A 12,630-nucleotide genomic window follows, 5' to 3' on the forward strand; every position below is an offset into this window, starting at 1 on the left:
TTCATTTTTATGCCAACATATCAAAGTTTTATCAGCAAGCATTTCCCTCTATCACTTAATTTAATTTTGTTTATTTGTTGGTTTATTTGTTTTTTATATATTTGTATACTTTTTTAATTGTTGTGACATCACTATGTTGGATTTTACACATTCAGTTGTCATCCAATAGCCTAAATTTAGCTTTCTTGGTTTTTGCAATCTAATCAATCAATGAATCACAAAAAAAGTTAAAAATCACAGTACACAGCTGTTTGTCAATCATCACACTCTAAAAATGGCTGGGTTATTTTTGACCCATGTTGGGTAAATATTGGACAAAACTCATGCTGGGTTAAAAATGACCCAATGCTGGGTTAAAATTGACCCAAGGTTGGGTTGTTGTTATGCAACCATGGGGTTAAAACAACCCAATAATAGGTAAATTTTAACCCAACAGTGTGTTACGTCTAATATTTACCCAACATGGGTCAAAAATAATAGCCTGGTCCAACCAGACTCTCATACATTCATATCATTTGTAAAGAGAGTCTGGCCACGCTCCATTGCAAAGCGTTACTTCCGATAAGGAGGGTACTCACTTGAAGTTTAAAACTATTTGATCTGCCCTGAGTCACTCTGAATCTGCCATAACCAATCGCTAACGTTTGGTCGTGACGTATGTCACTCATGGCGCATGACCTTACCGTCATCGTTCTTAGCCACCCCCCTCTGTTTGCTGATTGGACCTGCAGATTTTTGCCGGAGAAAACGAAACTCTACACAGCAGTCCCAGACGTTGTGCTGAAGCGAAATGAAAATTAAGCGGAAGAACGTAGGAGGGCGGAGCCAGGCTAAAAAAATAACCCAGCCATTTTAAGAGTTAAAATGAATGGTCAAATTATGGTATAACTATGGGATAACTTAGTATCCCACACAGTTGCTGTCTCTATTTATGCTATGCCCTAAATGTACTTGTTAACTTTTTGTTACGGGAAAGTACAAACATTTCAGTGTGTAGCAAAAGAGTTATGCAAGTAGTGGGACATACTAATGTGTAACAATAGTAACCTATAGTATTTAAGACAGATAGTAGCCTATAAGAATTGGGATGCAAGAGAAGTTATATTTCTTTTATTTCTATCATTTCTATTTCTAAGGCCAGGTAGGTGCGTTATTTGATGTCACGCCCAGTGAGATGCTTTATGAAAATCATAATAACATTATAAGTATTAAGTATTTAATTATTTTCACAGCAAATGATAAGAAACAGTCTTTTATGCAAATTGTATTAGTTCTTACAAACAATAAATAACATTTTGGCGCTCTTTAATGTTGCATGCTGGGACGTGTAATTGCACAGGTCTGACCCAAATGGCAAATAAATATAATTTTGAAAATATTTCAAAATATGCATATTTTTCACAAATATATTTTTGGCCCTTTTTGTAGATTTTGAAATATATTTTTAAAAATAAATATATTTTATAGCATTTATATTCACGTTGCTCTGGAAGAAAAACTTTGTATGTTATAAACCTGTAAACATAACAGGTTTTAAAATATTAAAATTTAAAAAATTAATAATTTCAACAAAAATGCTTATCATTTTATATTTTAAACATACTTATAGGCTAAATGTTATACTTATACTTTATTATTTTATTATATATATATTTTTTGCCGTATTGGCTGTAAAATTAGAAATGTATGTGTTGCCCCTGAAATACATTTTAAAATATATGTTACTATATGTACTAAAACTACATTTATTTTCAAATTGAAAATATATATTTAATTAGGCTTTACTTTCTACAAAATGTATTTAGCATATACTTAAAACACATTTTTTGCCAAAGAAATGTATTTTTTGTCGTATGTGGAGGTAGAACATTTAACGTGGGATATTCCCACTTCCGACTTTGGTCACAAGTATATGTAATGCCGCGTTCCAGTCAACCTGTAACCCGTATTTTTCCAACCTTCTAGCCGTGAATGTGCACCGGAACGGCTGTCAAACCCGTAACTTCCCACCAGTGAACTCGTACTAGATCGATATACTCCCAGTTCCGAGTCGTGGTTTTGAAGTCGTGATTTACTGGCTCAAAAACCTGCCTGGAACGCAGCATAAGATCTTGGCGTATTTGATCAATTACTTCGAAAAATTTATTTAACTTTGTACATTTACATGCGTGTATTCGTGGGTTTGGTGTTGTTCTTACCTACAAAGTACGCACTACACTGGTGTCGGTAGGCGCGCGCTTTGAAGTATGTAGTGGGCGAAAGTTTAGTAGGCTGGTCTTTTCATCGTGAACGTGATTGAGGAGCCTGCATGCTGTGTAGTGCACACGCCGCTGCAGAATAGCGCCACACTCCTCTCACGAGCTGCGGGTCATGGCGCTACGGACTGTCCTAAACTTACCTTGTTTTTTAAGTGTACTCGGCGTGTTTTTCCTCACCGGTGTCCCACATCGGGCGCTGTCCTGTCCGAGCCGCTGTTTATGTTTTCGTACCACTGTCAGATGTATGCATTTAAACCTGGAAACTGTACCCGCGGTTCTTCCTCAGACCACCATCCTGTGAGTATAACAGCCGTTATTTCTCTGACAGAAACTTTCCTCAGGACATTTCAAGTCTATAGTGTGCTCATCTGCGTGGATGTTAAAGTTGTATCGGTCTTATAAAGTTACTAATGACTTTATCTAGAAGTAAGTAAGTATGCTTCTTTGAAGTCGTTGCTGTTATCATAATTTATGGTTTGTTGCGGTGTGACGTGCGCGCCGGTTACTGAGTGCAAACAGACGATGTTGAGTGACAGTTTATAAAGTTTTCTTGTCTTTGGTTTTGTATTCTTCATCTTTCAATGCGTCGATCTCTGAACTGATTTACTGTGAAACATTTCTCATCTGGACGAGTCTTTGTTTCGCGGACACAGCGGCTGTGTCTCTAAAGCTAGTGAGCTCCCTACATAGACAGCATTTTTGGGCATCATAGGACTCAAATAGCTTGGATCACTCGTTTACCTGTACATGTTATTCATTTAGCAGATGCTTTATCCAAAGTGACTTACAAATGCCTGGATCAGTTTGTCTTGTTAGCCAATGATAAGTATGGTCTACATACAGAGCTACATGTAAACAGAGTTGAAGTTATAGGGAGAGATGAGCATATAAAGACAAGGGACTGAAACTAAGCGCATATATGACCAAATGTTGGAGCTAGTCCTAGTGATAGATCGATATATTGCAGATGCCGATATATGGGGCATTATTTGATTTTTTTTTTTTTTTGCATTGGGCGATAAATCTTTTCAGTCAGCCATATCTATTACTTAAATTTGTTGTTTGTAATGAAAAGACACTCAGGGTCACTCAATGTAAAGCCAAAGTCTGACAGACAGTAAAATGGCCAATCATTATTCACTTTTTAACATGACGTCATGTTGTCACACACAACAACAAACTGGTTCAACACACTTATTAAAACAGTACCATATGCCACATTAATTATGTCTTATTATGTTAATTATTAATGTTTTATAAATTAAATGTTATTAAATGTTTATTAAAGTACTTTAAATTTTTCCCCGTCAGCATTTTTAAGAAAAGTTGACAGCCAGCGCCAGCAGTTTTATGATTTATGAAGTTTAATGCCTTCCAGAAAATGTTCTTCTTTAAATATATAAACAAATGAAAGAACAGACCCTCTGCTTTCAAACAAAAAAAAAATGTTTTGCATAACTAATGTTTATGTGGTTTCACCAATTTTCTGTTTGTCTCTTATTTACTGAAATTACATATGTTATATCGGCCTTATATCAGCCATTAAAAATCCCATAACAGTGGAACACTACCTAGAATGCATCAAATCAAATCATTTGTGAAGACCAAAAATTTTGCAAGTTCCTATAATGACCAAAATACTGCCTCCACCTACAGGTAATATGGCCAAACATAGTTTTGTGTTGGCCAAAAAAAATGTGGTATGCTCCTATACTACCTAAAACATCTACATAGGCATCTTACAAAGTTTTGGGACACAGCCAGTCTACACTGACTCAGTTTGCGCTCTCTTCAGCAGTACCTGTAACTGGTTAAGATCAGCGTATTATTACAGCATACTGTTCGTATGTAAGCAATGTTTGTGGCCCTGTTTTAAAGTTGAACTTTTATCAAATATATCAAAAGGCAAAGGCGAGCTATGAATAGGTTAAAGTGTAGTGGACTTCACGGCTTTGATGCACATTCAACAGTAACGTCATTGTGTTTTCTGACTGATGATGAATGAATGGCTTGTTTAATGGGCTCTTGTATGTGGGTCTCTGTGTTAAAGTTGTGCTGTTTGTAGTACTCAGTCACAGTATAAACAGTATCGATTAGCCCTTGATTGGATTTACAGTCTTATGTCTTATACACATATTATTGTAAGACAGAGAAAACAGATCCCCAAATGCACTAAATTTGCAATATGTTCCCCTGCTGGTTTTAATAGTCCCTTGTGACAGTCGTATGCAGTTGTTTCCAGACCCACAATTCATCTGTGCTAACAGAGGCCTCCATTGAGATTTGTGATTGCAAACGAGTGTCTCAAACATGACGGGCATGCAGTGTGTTCTCCATAAACCACATCTGTCTGCAAGACACCGGTTCTCTCATCCAGACATCTCTATGCTGACACACAGCTGATAAACTGAACAGAGACCAGATATAAGTGAACCCTGTCGACGGTGTTTTATGGTTATTTATTTAAAAAGCTCTCCAGGAAGCTCATATGCTTTAATAAAATTGTTGCATCAGATGGTTCTAACACAGTCACCTGGTCCTAATGTCAACCAGTTTTATCAGGTACACGTGTGTTAACTTTCACTACGGTTCACTTAGTTTTGCTGTTGATGGTTCTAGAGTATTTTCCAAACAGCAAGCAGGCAAGAGTATTTGCTTTAAATATTTGCACGGATAAAAAAAAAACAGAAATAATTTTTCAACATCCAGTTGTGCCATGAAGTGAAATATTGTTAATAAATGTTAATGATATGTCTATATATTGCAGAGGCTGATAAATCTTTTCAACCGCCAGTAAATTTCATAAATTTTATGTTTGTAATAAAAAGACACTCAGTGTTACTCAATGTAAAGACAAAGTCTGACAGACAGGTGAGATAACCAATCATTACTCACTTTTTAACATGACGTTATGTTGTGTCACACTCACCGCATGGGCAATAAAAAACCCATATCAGTCAACTATCAATAAATGTCTTTTTACTTGGAGCAAATCTTGTCAGTTTCCTTTAGTCTCTTGTCAGAGTGCACCAATGCTTCTTTGTTTACATGTAAAAATAGCAAAACATTCTTGCGGGGAGGGAAGCCCAGTAGCCCACAGACCCACATACCATGATTACACGTCACCTTTTTCACCTCTTGTGTCCACTAAGTGCACATTTGGGACCCCTTCGAAAATGAAAGGCCTATAAATTGTTGTTCTTCATTTCGGTTAAATGTAGCCCCTTTCTGTCTTTAATGTCAATTTATGTTGTTTTTGTGGTAAAAAACATGAAAATATGTAAATAAGTGAGGAATGTTTCCTGTTGGCTTTCAATCTCAAGTAACAACTCAAGTGACCTTAAACATGGATGACACCATGCAAAAATACATTAGCCAAAAATGCATTAAAAGTTTTGCTTTTGCAAACACCTAAAGACAACTGTTGACCCAATCTAGAATTCATGTTCCTTCTGCCATTTCAGAAGTGTCTTGCCCACATTGTGTAAAACTTTATCCCTTTTCCTTCCTAACACCTCCCATGACACCATGTGTCACTGCTAGTTTATGATTTGCCTTTAAATTGTAAGTAATTTGACAGGTGTGTGAAGATTTTTACACTACAGCTTTACTATAACAGCTACAGGCCTATTCACATCGGGGAAAGAATTTGGCCTGAAAAGTAAGCAAAGGACATTTTAATTTGAATCAGCAGCTGTTAATGCATTTATTTGGTTAGTCAGTTTTCATCACAGTGTTTTGGAAAAGAGATTAAACACCTGTCACATTGACAACATATAAATGTTATTGGCGGTCTGTATAGATGCATAAGATTTTCGCTTTTGGTCATCATACCTTAACAAACACAAAGAGATTCTGTATAATAGGCATGAAATAGTCTTGATTTGTCATAATTAGGGTGCCGAGTTAGTGTATACTAGATTTGGGAATTGTCACAGTATTGCATGTGTTTATTTATTTTGCATTTTAATTTGCATCTTATTTTTTTGAGTAGGTCTTAATCTGGGTTAGTAAGTTGTAATCAGAAATAACCAATTTTCAACTTACTTTTATAATAATGTACAAATTATTGCGCTTACCATTCAGTGCTGCTAACATTTAAAAAAGTGACTGTTAGTTGTTATCCAGAGTGACTTTACACTGTTATCAAAAAAGTTAGCGTTTTATTTTCCTAGATATCTTTCATGCTAAATTAAATCTGAATTGTTCTTCCAAAATACCTTCTCACGTATTGACTCTGAATTGAATGATAAACTTTTGAAAACCAGAATAATGGAGTCATTGTGTTTATTGTGTAATTTTTAGGATAGTTCCCACAGTGAGTAATACACTGATATGTATTCATTTAACTCTTTTGCTCAAAATCTCAATCTTTTCCCCCATATTTCTGCATATCTCTGGATCAAAAGTCATTGATGTTTTATATGGCACGAGCAGTAGCTAACGGTTTATATCCAATATGTTTAGTAAGGTTTACTGTAAACTGTTTGCTGTTCTTGTCAGGAACTGAGACAGGATTCAGTTGCAGGTGCAAAACAGATTTAGTGAACAATCAAACAGGAACACAACAGAGACAGTAGATCCGCTTGAGGATAGGGGACAGGACAGATTTGTCTGAGCGCTGGACTCGATTCACCAGGAGGCCATGCAGAAGAAGGGAACTCCATGAGAGGTGCAGCATGGCTAAAAAGGGGACAGCAGGTTTCTGGTGGACTGGAGATGGGAAGGCGATTCTGAAGAATGGAGAAAGCTAGGGCAAGATGTTGTGAGGAAGAAGCTTGATAAGGCGTGGAGAGAGAAACTAAAAAAGAATACAAAAATAGCATGCCGCCAAGAGACTAGACACGACAAGACCGTACTAAAGCATAATTGAAGAACACTGAACATACCGATCTGGCACAAGACAGCAAACAGAAGGAGAATAAATAGGGGATAAATAAAAAGGGAAAGACAGCTCAGATGTAGGCATTGAAAAATAACAAGAGGATAAACACCACAATGACAACAGAGCATGCTGAAAACGATTAAATAATGAACCCCATTTACTCCCAAAGTGAACACCTCTTCTCCTGCCTCTTCGGTAGTTGCTCTTAGTAAGAATCCTATGAATTTTAGTGAGTAAGAAAGAGGGAAACACCACTGTGTGGAATTTGCTGCCGTCAGGGATTGTCAGGCATTCATTCACTTTGCCATTGAGGAATGTAAAGCCGGTGAAATCCCTAAAGCTTTGCTAATTTGCGCAGAAGAGGTAAAGGGCCTGAGAGTTTTTACAGTCAAAGAACACTTCTATGCCAGTGCAGAGAGTTTGCTACACTATTTAAATATTAAACAGCTGAAAGTGAAGCTTGAACCTGTTGTGTGGCATGCTAGAAAATAAATCGAACCATAAAAGTAGGACTGAGCAGAAGAGATTGATTGATTTGTGATTATGCTCTATGATTTTGAAGAAAATGTGATAACTTGCTAAATGGTGCGATAAGTGGGAGGGACAGCTCTGAGGTGATGTGAACTTCAAAGGCCAAAGAAATTACTTGCATGTACTTGCATTCTCCCATAACATGCACAGATCATTTCTTGAACTTCCATGTCTGCATATATGACCAAACAGAATGTTTATTTATGTTTATAAAGTTATGTTAATTCAGTGGCAGTTTTGGGATTTTGCGGGAAGCAAGAAAGCTTACAGGAACCTATTTTTTGTGAAATCATACTCAAATTTGAAAAATAACTTTTGCAAAAATTGGGACTTTGAGACCTCTTTGAACATCTATACTTTATTTTTATGGCCATGCTTATTCTTAATGTGTTCTATTGTCTTTAGTCATGTCACGTCACTCGTTTTCAGAGTAGACGCAGTGTTAAAGAGGTCATAATATGAGATTTTTAAAAGATGTAAAATAAATTGTTGGTGTCCCCAGAGTACGTATGTGAAGTTTTAGATCAAATACTCCACAGATAATTTATTATAACATGTTAAAATAGCAGGTGTAGGTGTTGGTGTGAGCAAAAGTGTGCCGTTTTTGGTGTGTCATTTAAAATGCAAATGAGCGGATGAAATGCAAACACTGATCACAATGATTTGTTGTGAAAGTCAACTGTGCTGTCAATTGTTTTTTTCTCTCTCTCCTTCTCTTTGCACTAAATGGCAGTAATGTTGTTGGATAGTGCAGGTATTATTGTAATTGGCCTTGCTACCTATGTCACCAAACAGGCAAAATCTGAACGACCTAATTTTTACTTGCTTGCAGAAAATGGCTTACCCAAAGAAAGTTACTGGGTTGATCTTTTTCACGTTTTCTGGGTTGATAGAAGCACTGGGGATCCAATTAGAGCACTTAAACATGGAAAAAGTCAGATTTTCAAGCTATGACCCCTTTAAGGTCAAATCATAATGTAGACCTAATTGTCCCCTGCTTTTTTCTAGCATGTCCACAAAACTGGTGAAAAGGAGTCGTAAATGAAATAAATCATGAGATCAAGTAACAGGAGATTTGAATCTCATGGCAGACGTGCACGGGTGACCCACTTGTGATGGACTGAATGTTAGTTCACTCAAATGTAACAACCAGAGAACACAGGCGGGGATTTTGGCACTGGGTCAAAAAAGTGCTGGAAAGTGCGGCTGCTACAAACCCTGGACACAATAATGCTTTAAGTAGTTTGTAAAGTTCTACTTGAATAATAATAAAATATATTTAAAATCTGAAAATGATACAACAACATACATGTTTTACATTCTTTCTGAGAAAAGAAAGCATCACTTTCTTTGTCTTACCAATATCTCTGCTATCTGCATTGACCTAAAACTCTGACTATGCATAACTTTTTGAAGTATTAAAATCATTCAGTTATTGCAAACCATTTCTATACTGTACCTGTATGTGTATTGCAGTATGCAGATTTAAAGTATTCTTGAGATTTCCTAATTTTGATAGCTAATCAGTTAAATGGCAACTATTTGATCGTTTGTTTGACCATAAATGGGTTTTTACTGCATTGAATGGTTTGTACACAAAATTAATCTGTTGCATGTGCCATTTGACTGACTTTAGTTAAAGGAATGTTCTGGTTTCAATAAGTTAAACCGTATCAAAAGTGTTTGTGACGTAAAGACGTTTACCACTGGAAATAATTTGCAGATTGTTAGGGTACTGCATGTACCAACAAACTGACAGTAAACACTGTTTTAAACTATATCCACAAGAGCTGGAGACATTACGTGTTGGTCTGTGACTAGATGAAAGATCAATCATCTATAAACATGAAATGTTTTAACTTGTGCCAGTAACATTTGGATGATAAACATAAAAGGGTGCTTCATGTTTATGTTGAAAATCGCTAGTGATGGGATTTACATTTGTAACAAAACTTTTAAAGGAGGGTGCAAATCTGGCGAGAAGCATTGCATCGCATGTGGGACAATTCGCAGGTATCGCATACCGGACACGCATTCTCAGACTATGTTAATTGTTAACGATTTGGGACAAATCTGATGTTATTTAATGTTAAACTATGTGAGTGGCGCTCTGTGGCATGGCAGGGATTTGAGCAGCGTCCTAAGTCAGAGTTTTAATTTTAAACTAAGGTTTCAATTGTTTTTTTTTTTTTTGTATATTTGTACTTTTATTAATATGCCAGACGTTGATGCTGAAAAGTTTTTGAATCTGCATCTCGTGTTATCATGTTAAAAAAGATTCATATATCATTAACAGTCATAAACCCAGTCGATGGAATGAGGTAAAGTGAAGTGTGAGTTGAATTTGCTCATCATCGGTCACACACTTTAAGACCACAGTTTCAGTTTAATGTTATCAGCATGCAGAATGTTGATAAGGTTCTCCTCTAGCTTCTCTTGGCTGTATTATCATTTTCCCTCTTGCTCTTTATCACACATATGAAGTGGGGAATTTCCCGTGTGATATCATTAAACTGGATGTAAGCCTACAAGGACCAAAATCGCATCCTGTTTTCTGTTGACATGCATCAGCTCACATTTCTGTCCATTCACATCGTGTCCACAGAGAATAATCTGCAGTGAAGCTCATCAGCTGTAATGTGGTAAAAGATTGATGGTAGCAAAAGTTTATACTTTCAAAGTATAAACTTTAGCTACAATCAATCTTTAGTACTGAATACACAGTACTAAGTAATTACATTGCTTACATGCCATAGTGCTTCAAAGATTACTACTGTAATACCATAGAATCATGCAATATTTGTGTATTAGCAGGACATGTTTTAAAGTGGTGGTTGTGTTATCTTGGCTGTGCATGGTCTGTATTAAGTATGTCTGTATTATGCTTGTCATCATTTTGCTGAAAACAGTTCAGCTCTCTTTTCTGCTATGATATGCACAGCTTGACTTTGCAGAATGCTGAAATGTGATTTTGTGCCAGAGAATGACTGAATTATGGGGCAGGTTTGGATAACTATGGATTTTTTCCATAAAGGAATGCTTTGGTGTCTTACACCAGAGGCGACTTTGCACAGATTTTACACTTGCATTAAGTGAGTTTGGAGTATTTTCACTGGGATCTTTAGATTGCATTATTTGCATATATTTTCTCTTGGATCTAATAATTCTGTAGATCACAATGAAAATACGGTAAACACCACATGATGCAAAAACCAATTGGCGTTTATTACAGCATTTGCAATTAAATACGGTTGCTACATGATGCATTCTATAAATCCCAGTAAAAATACTGTAAACACCAAATAATGCATTCTACAGATTATTCACTGGGATGAATAGAATGCATTATATGGTGTTTCATTCTTTCGCACCACCTCGGACCGTAGATATATATGTGAATAGATGCTACATTGGGCAATTTCAGATGTATAACTGCTAAGTCCAGTTTCACACAATCCAGGCATGAACTGAGCATTTGCAGCACTAATTTGTGTAGCGCTGATGTTTACATGGTTAGGGCATTCAAACTGCACATGTGAACATCACAGAAGCAGAGCTAAAACAACAGTGCTAGTCGAGTCTATGCAGCATCTATACATAATATCCATGACTCAAACTATACTGATCCACTCGTTCAGCTGTGATGATGTGACTGGTTACATGTTTGTAATAAAATAAAAAAAACTGGTGTTGTTGATTGATGAATTTGCACATGGTTTGTCTTATGGCATATTTAAAACACCACAAAAAAACGGCTTGTTCTGGTTCCTCATTCTGATTGGTTGAAATGCGCTCTAAGTCATGATAAAATACCCCGTAACCCCACGATTCAGACCGCATTACATAAGTATCACTGCGCCACTGTTGCTACGTACTGATTTATGAAAATACACACTACAGTCTTATCATATTTTCATTGTGTCTTTGCTGCATCTGTGTTGCTTGGGAACTGCGCTCTGTTGCACTTGATTTTGAGGAACTACTTTGTTTGGCGGAAGAGTAATATTTGTACTAATATAATTACAACTTATTTGTGTTTTATTTTATGAAATCCTGCTATGCATATGAAGTAATAGTTTTATAAAAGCAATAAGCCCCGCGAAGCAGGGGTGTTACAGTGCATTTTATAACAGCTAAGGGGCGTTGTAGGCACGACCAGAAGCAGAGGTAACCCACTGCTTCTTGGGGCTTATTGCTTTAATAAAAAATTTATTTTCATGACGGGGACCAGCCAGTGAGTCACAACCCATTTATATACACCTTTAGTCTAACTTTCTCACCTCTATTGTCTTTTTGTTCTCCACCTGCCAGTAAACATTACTCATGATGTAATAATTGACCGGGCTCAGCTGCAGTCTTTTCTTTAGATTCATACAATAAACTCACTTCTTCTTGTTTTACTGTAATTTCTTCTTCAGTGTATTGTAGCTTTCAAAGCAGCAGTGCCTTCAGTATTCAAGTATTACTGACAGTTTTCAGCTTCTATTATTATGCCTAAACCGATGTGTTTTCTATTAGGATAGTGCCACAAGATCATGGATTTTATTCCCATACAAAAACTTATAAATGCATTGGAAGTTGCTTTGTACAACAGCATTTGCCAAATGACTGCTGTTTATACAAAATTTGCTTTTATTTATTCGCTGATATAAAATTAAGCAATGAATATAATTTTGTACTTCATGAAACTTTTGCTTTTGGCTTAAAAAGTGCAGATAGTTATTAGGGTGACTTTTTAGGGTGTAGGCTAAATGAAGTCCATATTATTCTTAGTAATGATATAAATGTGACTGCAGTTCATCTTTTTCCAGCACTGTGGAGAGACAGTGTTTTATGTGGTTTAGTAGGCTAGATCTTTTCCAAAGGGCCTGAGGCAGTTTGGAGGGTCTGTAGGAATCTCTTCAGCCCATGTCTGAACTTGTTTCTGCAGTACACATGACTCGGATTGGGGCTCGT

General features: G+C 36.5%; 1 protein-coding gene across 2 annotated transcripts in view; it reads left to right on the forward strand.

Annotated features, from left to right (window-relative positions):
• Positions 1 to 2,294: 2,294 nt before the first annotated feature.
• pxdn (peroxidasin) overlaps positions 2,295 to 12,630 on the forward strand; it is a 46,718-nt gene continuing 36,382 nt past the window's right edge. The window contains exon 1 of one of the 2 annotated variants that reach the window (XM_055171876.2): positions 2,295 to 2,555. In XM_055171876.2, coding sequence (XP_055027851.2) covers positions 2,371 to 2,555 — 185 coding nt within the window. In that variant the 5' untranslated portion in view covers positions 2,295 to 2,370. Of the gene's footprint in view, positions 2,556 to 9,552; positions 9,688 to 12,630 lie in introns of those variants that run through there. The other variant, XM_073869781.1, reaches the window with a different exon arrangement.

This window comes from Misgurnus anguillicaudatus, chromosome 7, assembly GCF_027580225.2.
Source record: "Misgurnus anguillicaudatus chromosome 7, ASM2758022v2, whole genome shotgun sequence".
Classification (NCBI taxonomy): Eukaryota; Metazoa; Chordata; class Actinopteri; order Cypriniformes; family Cobitidae; genus Misgurnus; species Misgurnus anguillicaudatus.